Source organism: Triticum dicoccoides, chromosome 2B (genome assembly GCF_002162155.2).
Source record: "Triticum dicoccoides isolate Atlit2015 ecotype Zavitan chromosome 2B, WEW_v2.0, whole genome shotgun sequence".
Classification (NCBI taxonomy): domain Eukaryota; kingdom Viridiplantae; phylum Streptophyta; class Magnoliopsida; order Poales; family Poaceae; genus Triticum; species Triticum dicoccoides.
In genome coordinates, this window is record NC_041383.1 from 155,850,714 (window position 1) to 155,873,572 (window position 22,859).

The window sequence follows — 22,859 nt, forward strand, 5'->3', positions numbered from 1 at the left end:
CCCCAGTCATGGGGCATGGGGAGGGGCGGGGGAGTCGCTGGGGGAGGGGAGCGCCGGCAGCACCGGGTTGGGAGGAGGGGGGCGAGGGAGAGGCCGGTAGGCACGGGGGCGAGGGAGGATGGCAGCTGGAGGGGAAACCCTCGGGGGAGCCAAATCCGTCCCCGGGCAGGGAGGGGCTGGGCCGAGGCCACGTTGTCGCTACCAGTGGCTGGGCCGGCCCACTCGCCACAGGCCGCCCAGATGGGCCGGCTACCTGGGGGGTGGGGAGCAGGCCCAACAGCCGCCCTGGGCCCTAAACTGTTAGGCCCAGCCCAGAGGAGGAAGCCTCGCGCCCGGCTAGGGTTCCTCCGGCGATGGGGGCGCGGCCGTCAACCGGCGGGGAGAGCACAACGCGTCGAATCGGCCGGGAGAGGGCGAACAGCATAGTTTGAATGATCCAAAGAAAGCGATGAAGGGGCGGAATGGGGAGCGCTGGGAGAGCAGTAGGGAGCCGGCAACCCTCGACGGCGGCGGAACGGGCGGTCGAGCCGGTGCGAGCTGACCGAAGGGCCGCCACGACGCACGGGCAGGGCCGAGCTCCGCCCGGCCGGCTTACACCCCAGCCGGCGGGGCGCCGGCGGCGACGGCCAGCCCCAGCGCAAGGCGTCGCCTTTCCCCGCGGCCACCGTAGAGGATCTCGACAACCGGCGGAGGAGCCGAGCCCGCGCCCGGGCAGCCGAACTCCCACCCCCGGGAGTAAGGCCGCCGGCGATGCGAGGCAACGGCAGGCAAGCTGGGGCGGGCGGAGGGACGCGATCGCGGCACTTCACCGGCCGGCCCGCGGCGCGGTCGTCGTCCTCCGCCAGGTCAGCGCAGACCACCCTATCAGGGGGTCGAGGGGACGGGGGGAGGGGGCGGACGGGGAGGGGGGGCGGCGTGGTCGCCGGCGGCCAGGACCAGGATGGCGGACTGCAGCGGAGCGGCGCACCGGGCGCGTCGCCCAGCGGGGCGTTGCAATCGCCGGAGCTCGTCATCCTGGCTCTTTCGGCCGCAAAACTCCTATACGTACTATTAAAACGAGAAGCACTTCTTACCCCGATTTTTTGGCCCAAGTAAATAAAGTCCGCCTTGCCTTCGGAAGGAAAGAAAATAAAAAAAGGAAAGAAAATAAAAAGGGAATAAATTCAGCTTAATAAGGAATAATGAAAAGAAGGAATAAAGTTTGCCTTGCCTTTGGAAGGAAAAAAATTAAGAAAGGAAAGAAAATAAAAGAAGGAATAAATTCAGCTTAATAAGGAATAAGGAAAATAATTAAAAGAAGGAGTAAAATTCGTCTTGCCTTCGGAAAGAAAGAAATTAAGGGAAGGAATAAATTTTGCCTTGCCTCAGGGAAGGAAAGGAATTAAGAGAACTTGCCTCGGGGAAGGAAAGGAATTAAAGAGAACTTGCCTCAGGAAGAAAAGGAATTAAAAGAAGAATTGAGTATACAAAGAGGTGATAAATATATGTCGGTGAGTCTCCTAAAAAATATACTCCATATGTATATGAAGCTTGGGCGTGCATACCTCTCCTGATCACTTGCAATCCAAATCCAATTAGTATTCGCAAAATAATTGGGCATCCTCACAAAAAAATTAAATTCAATTTTTTGTGTCATTTAAAAAGCCTTCTACCTTTTGAAAAATGTTATGTATTTTTTTGGAATCATTCATGCATCTTAAAATATTTGTGTAATATTAAGAAAAGTGTTCATGTATTAAAATAATGTTTATATCATTTAAAATATATTCACCCTTTTCTAAAAAATCATGTAATTCTAAAAAGTGTTCACGAGCTTAAAAATATATTCGTAATTTTAAAAATAACCATGCTCTTTAAAAAAATCATGTGATTTGAAAAGGTGTTCGTGTTTTAAAAAGAATGTTGATGACTTTTGGAAAACAAATATACAATTTTAAAGTGAGTCGGATAGAATTAGTTTTTAAACTATTAGACATTCACTTGCAAGCGTAGTCCAATGATAGGTGTGAGTGCGGTGGCATAGATCATCACCTTAGAATTGACCACGTTTGGACGCATTGTGATCATGCGGATACCATGACCATGATTAGTGAAGACGCGAAAGAGGATAACCACAACACGGATAAGATGCTATGTTCAAATAGATAATTTGGACCTGCGAAGGGGTTCAAATAGATAATTTGGACCTGTGAATGGGTCTTGAGTCGTGCTTATTGTCCTAGAAATATGCGATTTTTCCTCCCGTTGCAACGCACGGGCATATTTGCTAGTTACTAATATATACGGCTGCGACTAGTATAGAATCTGAGCTTACAGGGCAAAAATAGAAAAAAAAAAACATGGGCCGTTGGATTAGAAATCGATGGCAAAAATAGAAAAAAAAACATGGGCCGTTGGATTAGAAATCGATGGCACATATTCTGGGGTGTGGGATCTGACTCACGGTCACAAAATTCTGCGCAAAAAGGTACCCCGATTCTGAATAATTCTGTGCAAACCGCTGAAACCTCTCACACATCTCCCTTCTCTTTGCCGAATGTGGCGGCGATCCAGATCCGGCAGGAGGCCGCCGACGTGTATGGCCCCTCCCCCTTCTACTCCACCACCTAGGTCGTGGAGATCCACCTCCCGGGCACCCCGGCGTCACGCTCCATATCATCGTCCCGGGCCCAGCCATCTCCACCACGATCTCCTCACAGGAGCAATAGCATGTTGATTAGTGCATGACTTAGTTGTGGTAATGTGCATTACTACTGGCTGATGATAAGCTTAGTGTATCGCTGCTGAACTGCTTCCCAATCAGCCGAAGTGATGGAAATTTGAGCTTGCCTAGTCTAGGGGTTATTTTAGACTTGCTCTACTGTTAAATAACATGAAACACTTGTAGATGTTTTTTCCCTTCTCTGTAGCAAGACATTGGTTTTATATAAAGGAAATCACAGAGGGGAGTTCTCCTTTTCTTCAAAAAGATGCTGTGATATTGTATCAAAAAACACACGGGCCTGAAGATTACACAAACTAAAATTGGTCATCATAACCATCTTAAATAATGCCCAAACTCTTGATTTTATATGCAGAAAGGGAATATGCACCAACTACCAATACTTCACAAAATAGATACTCACCCACGTTTATTAGTCTAGTCTTGATCTTGGTCAAGTAAAATGTTATTACTCTGTTAAAAATTGTCATTCATGTTGTAAGTCTGAGTGTCTGACAAGCAAGTCATATTGGGATTGAGTCATCTATTTTCAAACGGAGGGAGTATGAGCTGTGACAATAGACTTGTAGCTTTACCCGCTGCACGGAAATGCATTATTTGTATGATAGTGTTCCATGATGCAAGGACATGCTCTAAGAATAATACAGTATGACACAAGAGTGGAGGCTTGCCCTTCTTGCGTTGAAGACTTACTCCCTCCGTCCGAAAATACTTGTCATCAAAATGGATAAAAGAGGATGTATTTAGAATTAATATACGTCTAGATACATCCCCTTTATTCATTTTGATGACAAGTATTTCCGGACAGAGGGAGTACCATTTATGCACGCCATCAAATTATTTGTTTACTATTGATTTAGCATAATAATTGGCATATGTCAGACATTCATGAAGTATGCTCTTCAGCTCTTAAGTTTGAAAGGTGAAGGTTACTTGCCTTAAAAACAATGCTCGGTTGCAATTTTCTTATTCTATACGAGCATTCCTGAATCATGCTTTTCTGGTTGACTGGAAGTCAAGTGAGCTTGTTATTTAACAAAACAATTAGGAATTGGAACTTGCAACAAAATCAAATTATACGTTCACTTTTCTGATGATACAAGTGATCTGTCATTGTCAAGCTGTGAATATATTTTGTCATATGGTATTCTTGTGCTTTTCTCATCACTGGTGTGCCATACTTTTTGTGATGTAGCATTCTAACAAGGCTACTATCATTTATGGTAAGATGTAAAAATTTCCTCATCTACGAGTTAACAAAAGAACTTAACATCCATTCTTAATTGTGAAACACACATGATTAGGACATGAACTGTTGTTCAAGCCTAGAAATTTGTACTATAAATACTCCCTCCTTTCCGGTTTATAAGGCTCAGTTCAAAAATCTCACCAACCAAGGTAGATGGTGAGTGGTAGAATAATTTTTTTAGTTTGCAAAAGCACCCAATTAATGCTCTTGTTTTTCACAAAAAGTTATGTTTACCAATGCATTAGTTGCAACGCATGCATGCATAAATTACATTCATTGGTCAATTCTCTCTTAATACTTGCATGCAATGATTTAATGCACCTTGAAATCTGAACATGTGATGGGGAACAACCAAATTGAGCCTTATAAAATGAAAAAACTAAATTTTTGAGATAAGCCCTATAAACCGGAAAGGAGGGAGTACTTATTAAGCACTACACCTATGCTGCTGCAGGAAATTCTTTCGAGTTATTCTACCAATGTTGGTATTTCACTTGCAAAGGATGTAGCACTCTGGTCAATGTTTCGGTTCTGACAATCTTATCATGCTAGTCGCCTAAATGTAGTATTCTGGTGCTTCAAGTACAACATATATGCTTGTTACAGCTTGCTCTGTTTTTCTCCCTTGCAACCATTTAGTCTACCAATGGACATAATTATTTTGGAATTCTTGCCTTCTGATGTCAACTACTCCCTTCGTTCCTAAATATAAGTCTTTTTAGACATTTCAAATGGACTACAAAATACGGATGTATGTAGACATATTTTAGAGTAAAGATTCACTCATTTTGCTCCGTATGTAGTCACTTGTTGAAATCTCAAAAAAGACATATATTTGGGAACGGAGGGAGTACAAAATTGTTCTTCATTTGTAGATGGATGATGCTCTGACAACCAGAAACATCAGGAGTACATATTAGAGAAGAAGCGCTTAGCAGAGCCCTTGCTTACAACTGCAGGAGCGAAACTCATTTGTCTGCAAGATAATTTAATTCCTTTGTTGTCGGTCATGTTAATCACTTGCTATGCATGTATTTGGATCAGAGTGGACCAGAGATAGAATACCTTGGTGAAATTCATTTTAACCATCCTATTCAGATGTGGGTGCTTATTACCAGAGAAGCTTAATGTTGACTCAAATTTAGTGTTGCATAATTTTTATAAATGAAATTAGTAGTTTTCTGGTTTAATTGCTAGATTCCTCTACATTTATCAAGATATATGGTCATTTTATTTTACTTTAATCATTTCGATCACTACGTCAATTTTTTGTTGTTTGGTTGTGAAGATCAAGCAACAAGACTGGTAAGTATCTTTTGTAACTTTAGAAGGTGCTTACCGAGCCTGGAATAAATTATATCTTGCCTTTTGCGGGACAGCTTTCTTTCTGCCATATCTGTTCTGTTTTCAAAACTTCAGTTTGACCTATACATTTAGCTCTTCTGTGTATGAATCAGAAATGTACATTTAGTTTTTAATTTTTAGAGAGAACATGTACATTTAGTTGTGCTTGAAGGGGGCAGGTCAACTTCCTCATGTACTCAAATATTGACATGCTTCTAGGGGGATGACATCAAATATTGACATGCTTCTAGGGAGATGATATCAACGCTGTGCTAATTTGGAAATGGATGAGTGACTTGAGGTTGTTACTGTAAAAGTCATCCAGTTGTTAGTAGGGGGGTTTTGTGAAATGCACATTAAGTGGGAACATGCCCCTCCACCAGAATCTGTACCATTGATCACTAATCCAATGAATCAGATTGCATTTTTCTATTTTTGCACTGGAAGCTCAGATTCTATACTAGTATGTGCCCACACTCCACTGTTGTTCAAGTAAATTCTCTGATGAGTAAGTCTGTAATTTATGAGACTTTTTCTTAATGAATATACAAACTACCATCAGGTAATAAAGGACAATGCAAAGTTTCAAGGGGACTCTAATCACGTTCAAAGCACTGCTAAACCTTATATAACTGGACTGCAGCTAGGATGAAGCAGCAGCAATACATTCAAAGAGCCAATAGCTAGGAAGCTCAGGAATAAAACACAAAGATGGTAATATTCTAACCTCTCAGGCTCCCTTCAAATGATACTAATGGACATGTTCTCTTCTCTGAAGTATTGATGTGAGATGGAAACCATAGACTGAAAAAATAGTGAAAAGCATTGGGGTTAAAAGCACTGTCAATCCATATACAATTGCAACTAGCAAAAACCAGCAGCAACAGATTCAGGCCATTGCTAATAGATCATGAGAACTTTAGGAGAACTAATGGTAATCTAAAGTTACTAAGTTTTTCATTGTTTCATGACCCATTTGTTTGACAAGGCTTAGAAAACAGATGTTAAATCACACACAATTGCTCAAACAGAGACATGGTAAATCAACCACATTAAATTGATATTAAACTACCAGTAACAAGTACATGGTTTTGTTCCGGATAATTCTTCGGAAAACAAGGTGCCCTTCGGATAAAGCAAAACCCTTGCTGATGTGAGAACACTTGCATTTAACACAAAACCAATACTTATCAGTTCAGGTCATGAAAATTTATGCAGCCATCACAACCATGCATTATGATACTACCAATACTTGTCTATACATAGATGCTCCTAATGAATTGGTCGGGGACACTGGCTCTCCATATATTTGCCTACCAGTCTAATAATTTTGATTTGATTAGATGGATCCTGATGAACTGATAAAAGGTTGCTCCAATCATCTCTGAAATAAGTAAACACACACTGACACTGACACTGACACTGCCTGTGCATTGCTGCCATTGTATGCAAATTAGTTGTCTTAACTAGTACAATAATTTCTCTCTCCGACCTTTGATTTTTTTACTTTGAGAAAGGCACACCATAGGCCTATATGAGATGGATTCCTATTAACCCGTGAAGTAAATTCTCTCTCCGGCCTGTGGAATTAGCTTGACTTCTCCATGGCGAAGCAAAGAAGACCTTGTTACTGAACCACACGAAAATAACTATCGAAACCTTGAGATGAACATTGTGCACAGATCTTGGGAAGATGAGTGTGCTCACCCCGGCGATTGACGATGGTGGGAATGCTCAGTTGTCGATTAGTTAAAAGAAAACAAGCCAGTGCTCAGGTTCTTGGATCTGGACCAGCAAGTTGAAACATGAATGCATGGATGGTGAGTGTCTGGACAGGACAACAAAATATTTTGGGGGGGGGGAGAAGGGGGGCTAACCTGGGTCGAAGTAGGTGGAAGTTGACCACAGAACAGTTCGGCACCATCGCCGGAGGGTGATAACCACAGACATGGCCGTCGCTGGAGGGGCGGAGCATGGAGGGGGGGCACCTGAGGTAAGGACTCTCCGGTCACCGGCGGAAAAGCTCGGACGAAGAGCAATGGATCTTGGCTGCCATCGCCTCCTGTTCGCTGCGCTCACGGTCGAGCCATGGCTTTTCTCCCCAACCCCAGGAGATGTGGGAACATTATCCCAGGGAAACGACGCATCTGGTACTGCTCACAAATTACTGCAGATGAACGACTACTGTACACAAACTACTGGTAAATCGCTGTATAAGAGCACAACAGTATATCCTTTTTAAATCTGGAAACCCTCAAAATCGCTGGACAATTAGAAGAATCAGGATGTGACACAGAAACAGGGACATGAATACAGAGGCAGAGCAATGCCTACATCTCGAGAGTGCCTAGATGGTCGACAATCTCATGACGAAGCATGTTATCATGAGAATTCTGAAACCATGCTCAAAATTACTTGTTACCTGATTGATTTAAATATACAACAACAGAAAATATGAGCTACAGAATTATAGTACTACAAAACATGTAAAATTCAATGTGCAAAGGGAAACATCAAACCAAGGAAGTTCAAATTTATATTCGGGAGAACACAGAGGACAGTGCGAATTTAGGAGAGGACTAGCATCAGAGATAACCAGTGCATCTGATGGCACTTTCATGATAAAGGGTCATGTGTAATACATATTCCAGAAAATACATGATGAAGGGTCTGAGGATCACGAGTGGAGCAATAAAAAATTATACTGTATGTATTAACATGTTTCAACCAAAACATTAATTGACTTTTACAACTCCTGAAACCAAACACATCACTCAGAAGTTCACATAACAATACGGAGAACCTAAAAGAAAACGTAACAACAACCAAATTGTCCATGTGTTGAAAAGAACATTATTCAATCATCAAAATAGCATCCCAACGACCGCACGGTTATTATCCCACCTTGAACCTATATTGCCCACTTAATATCAAATTAAGTGAAGTATCAGCTCATCATGCATCATTCTGAATAGGAAGCAGATCATCCATGCAAGGAGTGTAGATGAATGACTCGAGTATGGGTCGCAAACCATAATCACAGTTGCCTAGGTATGGTGGATAAGGTGATCCCAAGTACTTTAACTTGGAGTTTTCCAGATAGTAAGCAAATCCTTGAAAGCGGTTGCCCAAGAAAGCAATTTCTTTGTAAGGATGGTATCCCAAGAAGTCCACGGCAAAGTGATAATCTTTGTAATCCATGTCCGACCCTCCTTCTAAATCAATGGCACTGTCATCACTAGAATCCCATCCATGCTCGGATTCTTCACTCCGACCATTTAAGATCCAGCACTTTTCATACCTTTCTCCTCTTAAGTGTTGGTCATGGTGTAGATTTAAATTTGTAAGGTTAGCTTGATGCTTCAGCTCCCACTCCGGTGTTTGACATGATTCTAATGTTTTGCACAATACCCACACTTGAAGTGTGTATCCACACAAAGTGGTGTAATAGACACCATGCTTGGATTTACCCAAATACCCGTATGTCGTAAGATGTGTCTCGCGCCCAGTTGCATCGACACCAAACCCAGTGGTATCTAGTTTGGGGGTTTTGATCACTAGATAGTTTTGTTTTTCCAATGACAACCTACATAAATAGCACAACCAAAAATAGCTTTGTAACAAGTAGCAACAAGACAATAATCAACAAAAGTACTTCATCATAGCATCATACATACCTCATGATGAAACCAGAGTCACAATGTACATAAAACGAAGCTCGCCAGTGGACTGCATGTCGTTGAAGCGAGTTGCGGCTGCTACTTGGTGCCAATGCATCTAACCACACATCCGACACAGTAACTGCTGCATCACCTTCACGAATAAATTGTTTCTCTTCCCACCGCCCAGTTTTTGACGAGAACACTTGCAGTGGGTAGATGTATGGTGGCCATTCCATTGATCCCAAAGAGTTACGCTCATGCTCGTAATCTGCTCTTGAAATTTGTGACTCACCAGGTTGAAGATGGGGTGGCTTTGGCTTCTCAGGCACATCAGGGAAGAATAATACATTGTAGTGCAGAGACATAGTTGGATCGAACATTAGGTACATACGATGGCGGTAGAAAAACAGGTGGCTGTAGGAAGTTTCCGTGCGCGGCGGCTCCGACAGGGTCGCCCACCGTCGTGTCGCTGGGTTGCACACATACATCCCCTGACTGTTTTCGTACAGGAGGAGACCGTTGCGGTGGTCCAGGACGCTACGATAGCGCATCAGCTGGCCAGGCAGGAAACTGAGCATGCCATCGATTGGGCTAGTAGTCCGCGGAGCGACGCGGGAGAAGAATCCGGACCTTCGCATCATGGCGTAGTTAACGTAGATGCCGTGCAGAGAGCACGGAACTTGACGCGCGACCGCGAGGAGCAGCCCGCGGGCATCGACGACAGCGCACCAGTGCTTGCAGACGCTCCGGCACACCGCGAGACTCCGTGGAGGAAAACTGCGGAGGATGTCCGCGAGCAATTCATCGGGGAGATTTTCCATTGCTGGCTGGCTATCGGCGACGTGCTGTGGGGTTAGGGTTTGGGTACTGCCTGCCGGCGACGGCGGCATATAGCTTTGCTTTGACTCCGAAGCCGAAGCAAAACAGGGAGATCGGTGCTGCTCGGAGACCACAGGGAGGGGAAGTGGGCGGGGCCGGCGGCGATGCAGCGGCGCGGGCGGGAACGGCGGACAGCAGGATAGAGGGTGGAGGAGGCGGCGGCGGCCGAGACGGTTGGTGGAGGGAGGAGGTGAGCGGGGGCGGCGACGGCGGCGTGCGAGCGAACCCTAGCGGGGGCGGCGGCGGCGGCGGCGGCGGGTTTGGAGCGAGGGGACAAAGCGATAGAGAGTATGGGGTACGGGTCTGGGATCGAATACCTCTTATTCGAGTGCCAGTTCATATCGGCCGGCACGGCCCGTCCTGGGCCACGGGCTGTGCCGTGCTGGGCCGCGTGCCGCGCACTGACCCAAACACGCAGTGGTCGGCCGGTGCAGTCGGACGTGGCTCGCCGGGCTGACATCATGCGGACGTCACTCAAATTGGGTTTCTGTCGTCCGTCATCGCTATCGATTTTGCATAAAAGTCCTTCAGTTTATTCGAATTCAACCCGCAGTCCCTGTTTAAGTGGATCTGGAAAAACGCTTTAATTTTGCACAAAGGACCCTATGTTTTGGTATATTCAAAACGCGGTCCTTTTTACATGGGCGGCGCGACTGGAGCTTGCAGGGGGCGGATCCGCGCACGGCGGGGGCTTGGAGGCGGATCCGGAGGTGGGCGGCGACGCGGGGGACGAGGAAGGCCGGAGCGCGGCTTCCCGGGCGGATCCATGGCAGAGAAGAGACTGGGTGGTGAGGTTGAGAAGAAGGGAGAAAAGTGGGGCGGTGCGGCGACCCACGCAGGAGCTCGCCGGAGCCGGGTGACGATGGACGGGCGCGGGAGACAGAAGGATCCGGCGCGGCGGCGCGCACTCCTTGTAGTTGGAGGCGGGCCTTCATGGCCGCGGCGCCCCTCCCCCCGCGACAGCTCAGGCAGCGGTCAGATCCGCCCTCCCTCCCTCCCTCACTCCTCGCACTGGAAGACCTAGCCGCTGGGCCATGGTGACCGACGGCGATGATGACGGTGGTGGCTACCTCGACGATGGATAAAATCCGCTCCGCCCCTCCTCTTATCCGTCGACGACCGCTTGAATCCCGAGAGGAGAGGAGAGGAGTGGGAGATCCATGGCGGCGGAAAGATCTGCGCCTGGATCGGACCTGCTCGTCAAGGAGACCCACGCCATGGAGCTGCTCGTCAATGTTCCACCCTGGTGAGTGTCGATGCCATGGTTCTGCCCTTCTTCCCTCCCCTTCCCTGATGCTCTTCTCTCCCTCACGCAGGCACACATCCAACATCGCCATGGACCAGTAGCTCAAGCCGTCTTCTTCCAGATGGTGATGGGGTTCCCTCACCATCTGCAGGTCATCATCCTTAAGGGCTCCACCATCTGCAGGTCTTCCTTCTTCTCTTCTCTCTGTTGGATTCCATTTGATTTTTCTGCTCTATTGGTGAAGCTCCCTCTCTTCTCTGCTGCAGTGTCTACAGTGGACTATTTGCATCTTCAGTGCAAATACCTGATTGTATATGGATGGATTGTAGGGTCTAACCACCTTGATTTGATTCGGGCTGGAGCAGCAGCAGCAGGTCCTTCCTTCCATGGAGGGCATCCACAACATGACCCGCACAAGGAGCTCCAAGCAGACAAAGGTACCTGCTCCATTGTTGTACATGTTCGTGAGTTCTTTGTGATGATGAAACCACTGATTGGATGTCCTGATTAGATACAATCCATTCCATTGAACTGTGGGGACAACATGAGGCACATGTCTCTGATTTGTTGTTACTTTGGTTGACAATATGTACTGTGCATGCGTGTGTGTGTTGATAAGTAGCAGATTTGCTTGGCCGCCTGTGACACTCATGCCAAATCCTTGACATTTCTGGGGTTATACAACCATCATGTTTTCTAAGGTTTTGTTTTCCCGCCTCCATCTCTTCCATGGCAAGCAGCACAGGTTTCTTTGTTTGTAAATTAAGCAGTCTGGTAGATTTGGAAAGGAGGAACAGGGTACTGAACTTTTATATATCTGCACAAGGTACCTTTCAATTAATAAGATTTGTTTTTCTGTTCTGAATAGGGTACTGAGCCTGATAATTGTACCTTTCTATTCTGAATTGCATATTTGTAGGAATACTATGTTATGTAAGAACATGGCGGTGCAGTCACCCGAGGTGAAGAAGCTCTGTCACCTACCTCTACATCCTCCACTAGGCTGACAAGCACAACTGCTAACAAGTATGCTAATCCACCCTCATCTGCATCGCTTCCTCCTAGCCTGTGATTTATGACATGGAGCATGTTGTTCTGTTATCATATACACGAATCTGTCCATGCTTAAATGTGGTCATAGGTTGTGGAATAGGAGAAACAATATAATGTTCTTTAGCAGATGCAAACCTGTCCATGCCTTATTTGGACCAATAATTACTGGTGTTGCCTATTTGATATGTAAACATATTTTTTTGGATGTCACAGAAAAATGCCATGCTACTACATAAGTTTGAATCAAACAAATTAAATTTGTAATAAGATCCCTGAAAGTAATTAAGTGCTTCTTGAATGCATGGAAACAACAAGTTAGATATCTCAGAGGTACTATGTCATATATTCTGAAAGTGGCGCACATGGATATGTATTCTTGGTTAGCTTTATGTTCCATTTCTGTTGTACATGCTCCAAGAGTTAATGTGTTATTCTGAAAGGATATGAAGTGAATTGTCTTCTACTGCAATCAATGGGCATTTCGTTCTACACATATGTCCTGATGTTGTAGTGCCACTTGATTTCCTTTAAAATTTCAGTAACAATTGAGCAATATTGGCCTTCCCTTTTTCCTGTATTAAGTACTATTCATGGAGTCAAAGCTCATGGAGATGGTCTGTTACTGATTGCTGCATCTATAAAGCTCACTAATAAAATATCTGCTGGTTCATCTAACTTATTTGATCTATATGTTTTTGTTTACCTGCAACACGAAGAGAAAAACATGCTCAATTAGTTCATAAATTTTAAAATTGTGCATTTTGTATAATTTCTGCTGGTTCCAGTCACAGCATGCCAGCATCTAATCCTTGCAGCAACACCAGGACTAGACTTTGGATATTTTTCTATACATTTGACATTAAAGTTATACCAACTTGCATCCATCGATCACTAGCTATTACATGCAGTAGGTAATTATCTGATGTCAATGCAACATCCAAATCATTGAAATACGACCTCTTATTCTACACAGTTCTTTATGCTTTGACAAATCACAAAGTAGAAATCGATTTTAAGATAATCTATAATTATAATAAAACCAGGGATTGCTTTTCTGAAAGAAAAACAAGGGATTGTTAATATGTTTAAATATGAAGATTTGCAGTACTGTAGGTCCTTACCTCTTCTTTTCCAAAGTAGATAGGACAAAAAAAATATGTCCCCACTAATCGGTACGTGCAGCAGTGAGGAACCGAGCAAAAGGGGAGCTTGGCTTCCAATGGGGTGATGGACAGATTGTAGGTGGGTGCTTGCCTCATATCTTCAATGTGAGAATATTGATTTCTCTTCTACTCCCTCTGTTTCTAAATATAAGTCGTTCTAGGGATTTCAATACAAACTACATACGGATGTATATAGACTATGTTAGAGTGTAGGTTCACTCATTTTGCTCCGTATGTATGTAGTGGAATCTGTAGAAAGACTTATATTTAGGAATAGAGGGAATATCGGTTAGTAAGCATTTTCCAAACTGTACGAAAAAAATGTTCAGGAGTTAAACTACTTTTCTTACTATTCATGCGAGATGGCAGAATACTTTGCTTACTATTCTCTTCAATTATTCCCCGATTACAAGGATGGCATTGTTCACGAGTTAATCTACTGCAGAAAAAATGACACACCATTGTCAAGTTGGTAGGAAATCAACCTGCTGTATCTATTTGTTTTTTTCTTCTGGCATGTCCATCGACTCTGTTAACACCAAACAAAGTAACAAACTTGACAAAACTGAAACTCATCTCCCAGATTTCTCTATGCACTTCCATAGATTCTGATATGTCCATTGTCTTTACGACTTACATTTTGTATGTATCTGGAAGCTAATTCAGCATGACCCACGAGTGTTGATTTGTATGTTAGTGTGATAGAATCTCACTGAAAAAATTGACAGAATAAAGGAAAATATATATTAGATGTGTGTTATAAGAACGAGTAGTCCATGCTGCCATGCAACCAATAAGTAGTCAGACTTTAAAACCATTGTCATGCAAAAATTAGGACAACTTTTGGAGTACTTGGGTTATCCGGGTTTTTATAAACAGGTTCCCTTTGTTGTAAGAGAGCAAGGTGCTAGCGGACTCACATGATGAGTTTTGTGATCCAGAGAAGGTTGACCCTAGCCAAGAGGGGCATTCAGGCGACGTGGACTCACATGATGAGTTCTGTGTTCCACATAAGGTTAATCCACCATGAAGTGTCTTGTCCATGGAGGATCGTTGTTGGCTTTGAGGGAGACGTACAGACTGTTTCCTATAACCTTTCTATTTTTTTGCTTGGCTCATTCAGTAGCTTTTGTGATAACAGTTGTGGCAAGCTTTTGTTGGTGTTGGAGCTCCCAAAGTAGAAGGGTACTCTATTTTTGTTTGCTTCTCTGTTTCGTATAGTGTGCTTACTTCCGAAGGTACATGCTCAGATTCTTTGGCCTCGGACGTTGTAGATGAAAGCCTTGATGTACTATCAGCATTTTTTGCTAATGGGGGGACAGCCGTGTTCGTTGTAAAGGAAATGAATTAATCTTTTATGTTAACAATTTATATCGGGGAATGCTAATAGAGGCCATTTTGACATGTCTGCGAGCTGCCCTGCTTTAGATGAGGATGGAAAAATACATTGAGATACTTGCTTCCGGCTTATGCTAGACACAATCTACATGACATGCCATGCCACTACTGCACATAGCGGTACAATCCAAATGCTGTTATGCCACATCGGGTTCTGGTTGGACGGTGGTTGAAATCGAAGAAGACACAACCTAAGCAATTTGGTTACCCCGTTGCAACGCACGGGCATATTTACTAGTATTTTATTTATTATACTAGCAAAACGGCTCATGCGTTGCAACGGAAGAAAAAAAATCATAATCTTCAATTGCCATGATAACGTTTTGCTGCATCACCGATAACATTGTGGCGAACATTTTGTTCAATTTTATTAACATTTTTTAATACACGAACTTTTTACAAAAATCATGAACATTGTTGATTTCCCAAACATTTGTTGTCAAAATTAAGAACATTATTTGAATATGTAAACATTTTATAAATTATGAAAAAAAATTGAATCCACAAAATTTTATGATTTAGTAAAAAAAATAAAAATTCTCATTTTTTAAATTTTCAGAACTTTTTTGAAGTACCAAAGTATTTAAAGGAGAAAAAAGAAAACATAAAAGAAAAAGTTGAAATTAAAAAAGTTTGCCCGCACATGGGCCGGCCCAAACAGGCGCGCTGCGTCTTCTTCCAACGTGCAGTATAGGAGGTCCCTACATAGGCTGGCCCAGGCTGGGGGATTCCCTGTGTGAAACATTTTTTGTCACTTATAGGTGGCATTGATACCCCTCAAAACAAACTTATGGCATCGGTGGGTAATATTTTGCAGCTAACGGCAATTTATGTGGCATGCTGCCAGAAGCACTAGTGACCTTATTATTAAGTATAGAAATATAAATAGATAGCACATATGCCCGTGCGCTGCAACGGAAGAAAAAATTGACGTGTCAACTAAAACGTCCAACAACATCGCACGATAGCGTTAGACGATGCCACCGGACAGTTGTAGGAAGGCCACCAGCGCAGCACGCTGGGATCCGATGATGCCACCCGACAATAGCAGGGAGACACACGCCGAGGTAGAGAAGAAATGTAGAAGCTGTAATAGCACAAATGCATTTTGGAGCTCGAGCTACATGGAACTTGTTTTTTGTTGAACAATTCAATAAAAATATTTCAATGCGGAACAATGCAAAAAAAAGTCTTATTTGGTAAGTTTATAAATTAACAAATAAAAGGAAAGAGTAAATATTCTCCCATGAAATTCTTATTGAATTGGAATACTTTACCATGATTGAATAAGAGTAAAAATAAGGATAAGTTTTTAAGAAGAATTACATTATCTATAGAGAATTCATATAAATATACACACACATCTATATATATTTTAGATCTTCTTTCTTGACTATACTAGAACATAAGGGCGAGCGTTGCCGTGCCCGTGCATTTTATTGGAAGAACAATACAAATATATGAGAAAATCTGGACATCACAAAAAGGAAAAAAAACTTACTTCAATATAGATAGTTGGGCATTATTGAAACTTTAGGTATAAGTTGCAAAATTGAATGCCATCTAAGTTAGCATTGGATTGTCATTGTGCATTTTTTTGTCTATGCATAACATTTGCTAAGGCATTTGAATAATTGAATAAGTGGTGGATCATATTTGTGTGGTATGTGCCATCGTTCATTGTAGCCTTGCCATGCTAAGGAGAAACCCTTGGTCCGTCCTTTGGACCAGGCGGCGGCGATGGCGGCGTCATGGCGCCGTCCTCTTCTTGGAGGCGTCGTCTTGTTGCTCAAGGAGTTCCGGTGGCACGACCCAATTTGGTGTTGGCTTCTACTATGGGTGTGGGCCTCCTTGGCGCAATATACACCATCACGGGCGCTCTCTCGATGATGTCGTCTCTAGATCCGCCCAGGCCCTACCGTCCACTTGCCGACTTCTTGTTGGCGCAATGGGTGGGGTAGGTTGGTCTGTGTTGGCCTTGAGTTTTGGTCTTGTTGTAGAGGTCTCCGGTGTCGGTTGTGATGCGGTTTGGTTGCTCTGTGGCTTGCCCCATCGCCATCGGCATGAGGTTGGCCTAGGTGAAGCATGTATCATAGTACACGTGGTGGGTGTGTTTGATGAATGCGGATGCTAGTTCTTGTGATTGGCGTTGCAATGGCCGAAAGATATTGTATCCAGCTTCTTTGCCGCTTCTCCGTTAATATATAATATGCATGCTAATACATATTCCCGAAAAAAATATAGTTGCTACGTAGTTGAGGAATAGTAAAAGGAACAAAGAATGATGATGTCCTCGTTTTAGCCTTGCAAGGTAGATGTTGCGTAGTACAGGAATATAAAAGGAAAAAAGAATGGTGCAGTAGAACCATAGGTAGCCAAAGTTTTTTTCTTTTAGACAAAGGTAGCCAAAGTTGCACGCTACTTTCTTGCACCATTAATCATGAAGATAGGCTGCAGCACCACGGATCGGCAGCCCGATCGCTCTCACGACAGAAAATAAGTCACCAGGCGGCCGGCCTCACAGCCCACCACAGCCCAGTGCTTCAGAAGGCTCAGAAATAAGCCTGCGGAGCAGTGACCCTTTTGATGTTGGTTCGACTTCGGCCAGTTTTGCTGAGCGAACAGGCGCAAATGAATGCTACGGGAGGATGGAATGATCTCACTCGTTTATACGCTTAATCGGACGGTTTAGCATCTCAAATCACTATGGAGGCTCCTAACTAGCTGAGTTATACTGTTTAGTAATATTATATTTTCCTATTTTAACAAACTTTATACAAAAAAGCTTAAAATTTTCTATTATCTATTAATGTGTATCTATCCGTACCATATTAGTTCTGTATAAAACCAATGATTTTCACTTTTTGTTAGCTCATGAATCAATGTATTTTTTATGAAATTTTACACACGTGTAGTATGCATCCATATGTCCATGTGGAATTTTTTTCAGCATTTTTATCTGAAACTTTGACACACGTGTACAACAATCAGGGCTCGAGCATCTGCACTCTAAATAATGTTGGGGAACGCGGTAATTTCAAAAAAAAAATCCACGATCACGCAAGATCTATCTAGGTGATGCATAGCAACGAGAGGGGAGAGTGTGTCCACGTACCCTCGTAGACCGAAAACGGAAGCGTTATGTCAACGCGGTTGATGTAGTCGAACGTCTTCGCGATCCAACCGATCCAAGCACCGAACGTACGGCACCTCCGCGTTCAGCACACGTTCAGCTCGATGACGTCCCTCGTACTCTTGATCCAGTTGAGGCCGAGGGAGAGTTTCGTCAGCACAACGGCGTGGCGACGGTGATGATGAAGTTGCCGGCGCAGGGCTTCGCCTAAGCACTACGACGATATGACCGAGGTGTGTAACTGTGAAGGAGGGCACCGCACACGGCTAAAAGATCAACTTGATCAACTGTGTGTCTATGGGATGCCCCCTGGCCACGTATATAAAGGATGGAGGAGGAGGAGGCTGGCCTAAGAGGGACGCGCCTATAGGGGTAGTCCAACTAGGATTCCCAATCCTAGTTGGAGTCCCCTTCCTTTTCCAAGAGGGGAGAGAGGGAAGGAGTAGGAGAGGGAGAAGGAAAGAGAGGGGGGCGCCGCCCCCTCCCTAGTCCAATTCAGACTTGCCATGGGGGCACCCCTTGAGGCCCTTCTCTCCTTTCCCGTATGGCCCATTAAGGCCCACTACTTCCCCTGGCGAACTCTCATAACTCTCTAGTACTCTGAAAAATACCCGAATCACTCGAAACCTTTCCGATGTCCGAATATAGCCTTCCAATATATCGATCTTTACGTCTCGACCATTTTGAGACTCCTTGTCACGTCTGTGATCTCATCCGGGACTTCGAACAAACTTTGGTCATCAAATCACATAACTCATAATACAAATCGTCATCGAACGTTAAGCGTGCGGACCGTACGGGTTCGAGAACTATGTAGACATGACCAAGACAAGTCTCCGATCAATAACCAATAGCGGAACCTGGATGCTCGTATTGGTTCCTACATATTCTTCAAAGATCTTTATCGGTCAAACCGCATAACAACATACGTTGTTCCCTTTGTCATCGGTATGTTACTTGCCCGAGATTCGATCGTCGGTATCTCAATACCTAGTTCAATCTCGTTACCGGCAAGTCTCTTTACTCGTTTCATAATACTTCATCCCGCAACTAACTCATTAGTCACAATGCTTGCAAGGCTTATAGTGATGAGTATTACCGAGAGGGCCTAAAGATACCTCTCCGAAACACGGAGTGACAAATCCTAATCTCGATCTATGCCAACCCAACAAACACCTTCGGAGACACCTGTAAAGCATCTTTATAATCACCCAGTTACGTTGTGATGTTTGATAGCACACAAGGTGTTCCTCTGGTATTCGGGAGTTGCATAATCTCATAGTCTGAGGAACATGTATAAGTCATGAAGAAAGCAGTAGCAATGAAACTGTAACGATCATAATGCTAAGCTAACAGATGAGTCGTGTCCATCACATCATTCTCCTAATGATGTGATCCCGTTCATCAAATGACAACACATGTCTATGGTTAGGAAACATAACCATCTTTGATTAACGAGCTAGTCAAGTAGAGGCATACTAGGGACACTATGTTTTGTCTATGTATTCACACATGTACTAAGTTTCCGGTTATACAATTCTAGCATGAATAATAAACATTTATCATGAAATAAGGAAATAAATAATAACTTTGTTATTGCCTCTAGGGCATATTTCCTTCAGTCTCCCACTTGCACTAGAGTCAATAATATAGTTCACATCACCATGTGATTTAACACCAATAATATTCACATCTATATGTGATTAACACCCATAGTTCACATCGTCATGTGACCAACACCCAAAGGTTTACTAGAGTCAATAATCTAGTTCACATTGCTATATGATTAACACCCAAAGAGTACTAAGGTGTGATCATGTTTTGCTTATGAGAGAAGTTTAGTCAACAGGTCTGTCACATTCAAAGCCGTATGTATTTTGCAAATATTCTATGTCTACAATGCTCTGCATAGAGCTACTCTAGCTAATTGCTCCCACTTTCAATATGTATCCAGATTAAGACTTAGAGTCATCTGGATTGGTGTAAAGCTTGCATCGATGTAACTCTTTACGACGAGCTCATTTATCACCTCCATAATCAAGAAATATTTCCTTAGTCCACACTAAGGATAATCTTGACCGTTGTCCAGTGATCTACTCTTAGATCAAAATTGTACTCCATTGCCAAACTCAGGGCAGGGTACACAGTAGGTCTAGTACACAACATAATATACTTTATATAACCTATGACTGTGGCATTCGGAATGACTTTCATTCTCTTTCTATTTTCTATCGTGGTCGGGCTTTGAGTCTTACTCAACTTTACACCTTGTAATACAGACAAAAATTCCTTCTTTGACTGGTCCATTTTGAACTCTTTCAAAAACTTGTCAAGGTATTTACTCATTGAAAAATCTTATCAAGCGTCTTGATCTATCTCTATAGATCTTGATGCCCAATATGTAAGCAGCTTCACCGAGGTCTTTCATTGAAAAACTCTTATTTAGGTATCCCTTTATGCTATCTAGAAATTCCATATTATTTCCAATCAATAATATGTCATCCACATATAATATTAGAAATGCTACAGAGCCCCCACTCACTTTCTTGTAAATACAAGCTTCTCCAAAAGTCTGTGTAAAACCATATGCTTTGATCAACTCATCAAAGCGTATATTCCGACTCCGAGAGGCTTGCACCAGTCCATAAATGGATCGCTGGAGCTTGCACACTTTGTTAGCTCGCTTTGGATCGACAAAACCTTTTGGTTGCATCATATACAACTCTTCTTTAAGAAATATCCATTTAAGGAATGCAGTTTTTATATCCATTTGCCAGATTTCATAAAATATGGCAATTGCTAACATTTTGATTTAAGCATCGCTACAGTCGAGAAAACCTCATTGTACTCAACACCTTGAACTTGTCGAAAAACCTTTTATGACAAGTTGAGCTTTGTAGATAGTAACACTACTATCAGCGTCCGTCTTCCTCTTGAAGATCCATATGGCTTGCCGATCATCGGGTAAGTTCACCAAAGTCCACACTTTGTTCTCATATATGGATCCCATCTCAGATTTCATGGTTTCAAGCCATTTCGCGGAATCTGGGCTCATAATCACTTCCTCATAGTTCGTAGGTTCATCATGGTCTAGTAAGATGACTTTCAGAATAGGATTACTGTACCACTCTGGTGCAGACCGTACTCTGGAAGACCTACGAGGTTCTGTAGTAACTTGATCTGAAGTTTCATGATCATCATCATTAGCTTCCTCACTAATTGTTGTAGGAATCACTAGAACTGATTCCTGTGATGAAGTACTTCCCAATTCGGGAGAAGGTACAATTACCTCATCAAGCTTTACTTTCCTCCCACCCACTTCTTTCGAGAGAAACTCCTTCTCTAGAAAGGATCCATTCTTAGCAACAAATATCTTGCCTTTGGATCTGTGATAGAAGGTGTACCCAACAGTTTCCTTTTGGTATTCTATGAAGACACACTTCTCCGATTTGGGTTCGAGCTTATTAGGTTGAAGCTTTTTCACATAAGCATCGCAACCCCAAACTTTAAGAAACGACAACTTTGGTTTCTTGCCAAACCACAGTTCATAAGGCGTCGTCTCAACGGATTTTGTTGGTGCCCTATTTAAAGTGAATGCAGTTGTCTCTAATGCATACCCCTAAAATGGTAGTGGTAAATCGGTAAGAGACATCATAGATCGCATCATATCCAATAAAGTGCGGTTACGACGTTCGGACACACCACTACGCTGTGGTGTTCCAGGTGGCCTGAGCTTTGAAACTATTCCACATTGTTTTAAATGAAGGCCAAACTCGTAACTCGAATATTCTCCTCCACGATTAGATTGTAGAAACTTTTATTTTCTTGTTATGATGATTCTCCACTTAACTCTCAAATTCTTTGAACTTTTCAAATGTTTCAGACTTGTGCACTACAACAGGACCCCACCTATAGCAACGCTTTTTTCCATATCTATAAGTCCATATATGCGTTGCAAGTGCATTTACCAACGGTTTGTGATGCGTAGCCTTATCCAGTGTTGCTAGCGTATAATGCAACGCTTACGCTATTGTTGGTAAAAAGAACCGTTGGAAGAGTACAACAAATAAAACCAACTTTTACAACACTTACTTATGTTGGTGCTTAATGTAGAGGAATCCAAATCACATTACTTGGCAACAGAGATTTTGCAACGCTTCTAGTGTGTTCACTATAATGTGAATAATATTATTATATTTATATATTGCCAAAAATTAAATTAATGTTCCACATAATGTTGATACTTGTGTACATCAAGTGAGGGAAGAAAATATACCCACAAAGAGGAAGAAATCATGTATTGAATAAAACTGTTGAATTACAATAGTTTATATTACAGGAGGAACATCATCCAAGTGCTATACATAATCTAAAAAATTTCTTGACAACGAAGATTAAGCTGAAAGCAACTATCAACATCCCTACAACTTAACTAAAACTTAACCGGGGAACATCACACAACAAGAACATCATCCCTACAACTTAATTAAAACTGAAAGCATCCACCATCATCATTATTATGAACCAGGACATCATCATCATCATGATCAGTGCAGTATACTTTCCACACACCCATATAATCATCCAGATATCTTCTGAATCTACAAAGAAAATAACAAAATGAACGGTTAACACACAATGCATTGGCATGACGCAAGTAGTGATAGAGGCAGGATATTACAGACGTACAAAGGTTGAAGGCCATGCAATCTTCGTTTTTTCTGCATTACCGAGTGTTGCATTTTTTGTGAATCCATACCATATCTTTAGTTTTCACAAGTGCCATATCGACATGCACTGCCTAGAATTCATTTGTAATTTTAGCACCATCAAGTTTAAATTTAAGACCACAACTTACAACTGTAGCAAGAGCAAACACGAAGTAAGAAACAAGTAAACAAGCTAGCACTATAGTTTGAACAAAAATTTGTATATGAATATGGAAACATACCACCATGAGTGTTAGTTGTTATTGATGACTAATCCAGCCGCCACAGTATACGACACAGC

The 22,859-nt window shown here is 42.9% G+C and overlaps 1 protein-coding gene and 1 long non-coding RNA gene across 2 annotated transcripts; one reads left to right on the top strand and one right to left on the bottom strand.

The window, feature by feature from the left end:
* Positions 1-7,999: 7,999 nt before the first annotated feature.
* LOC119362730 lies at positions 8,000-10,291 on the bottom strand. The gene is made up of 2 exons (XM_037627977.1): positions 8,993-10,291; positions 8,000-8,901 (listed from the first exon to the last, which is right to left on the bottom strand). Exons 1-2 carry the CDS (start codon positions 9,865-9,867, stop codon positions 8,271-8,273), a joined length of 1,506 nt encoding a protein of 501 aa, XP_037483874.1. The 5' UTR covers positions 9,868-10,291; the 3' UTR covers positions 8,000-8,270.
* A 744-nt stretch (positions 10,292-11,035) lies between these two features.
* Positions 11,036-12,789, top strand: LOC119362731. Its single transcript, XR_005173611.1, has 5 exons — positions 11,036-11,102; positions 11,173-11,285; positions 11,369-11,539; positions 11,843-11,928; positions 12,022-12,789. It is a non-coding gene; the product is annotated as an uncharacterized LOC119362731 (long non-coding RNA).
* The last annotated feature ends 10,070 nt before the right edge of the window (positions 12,790-22,859 follow it).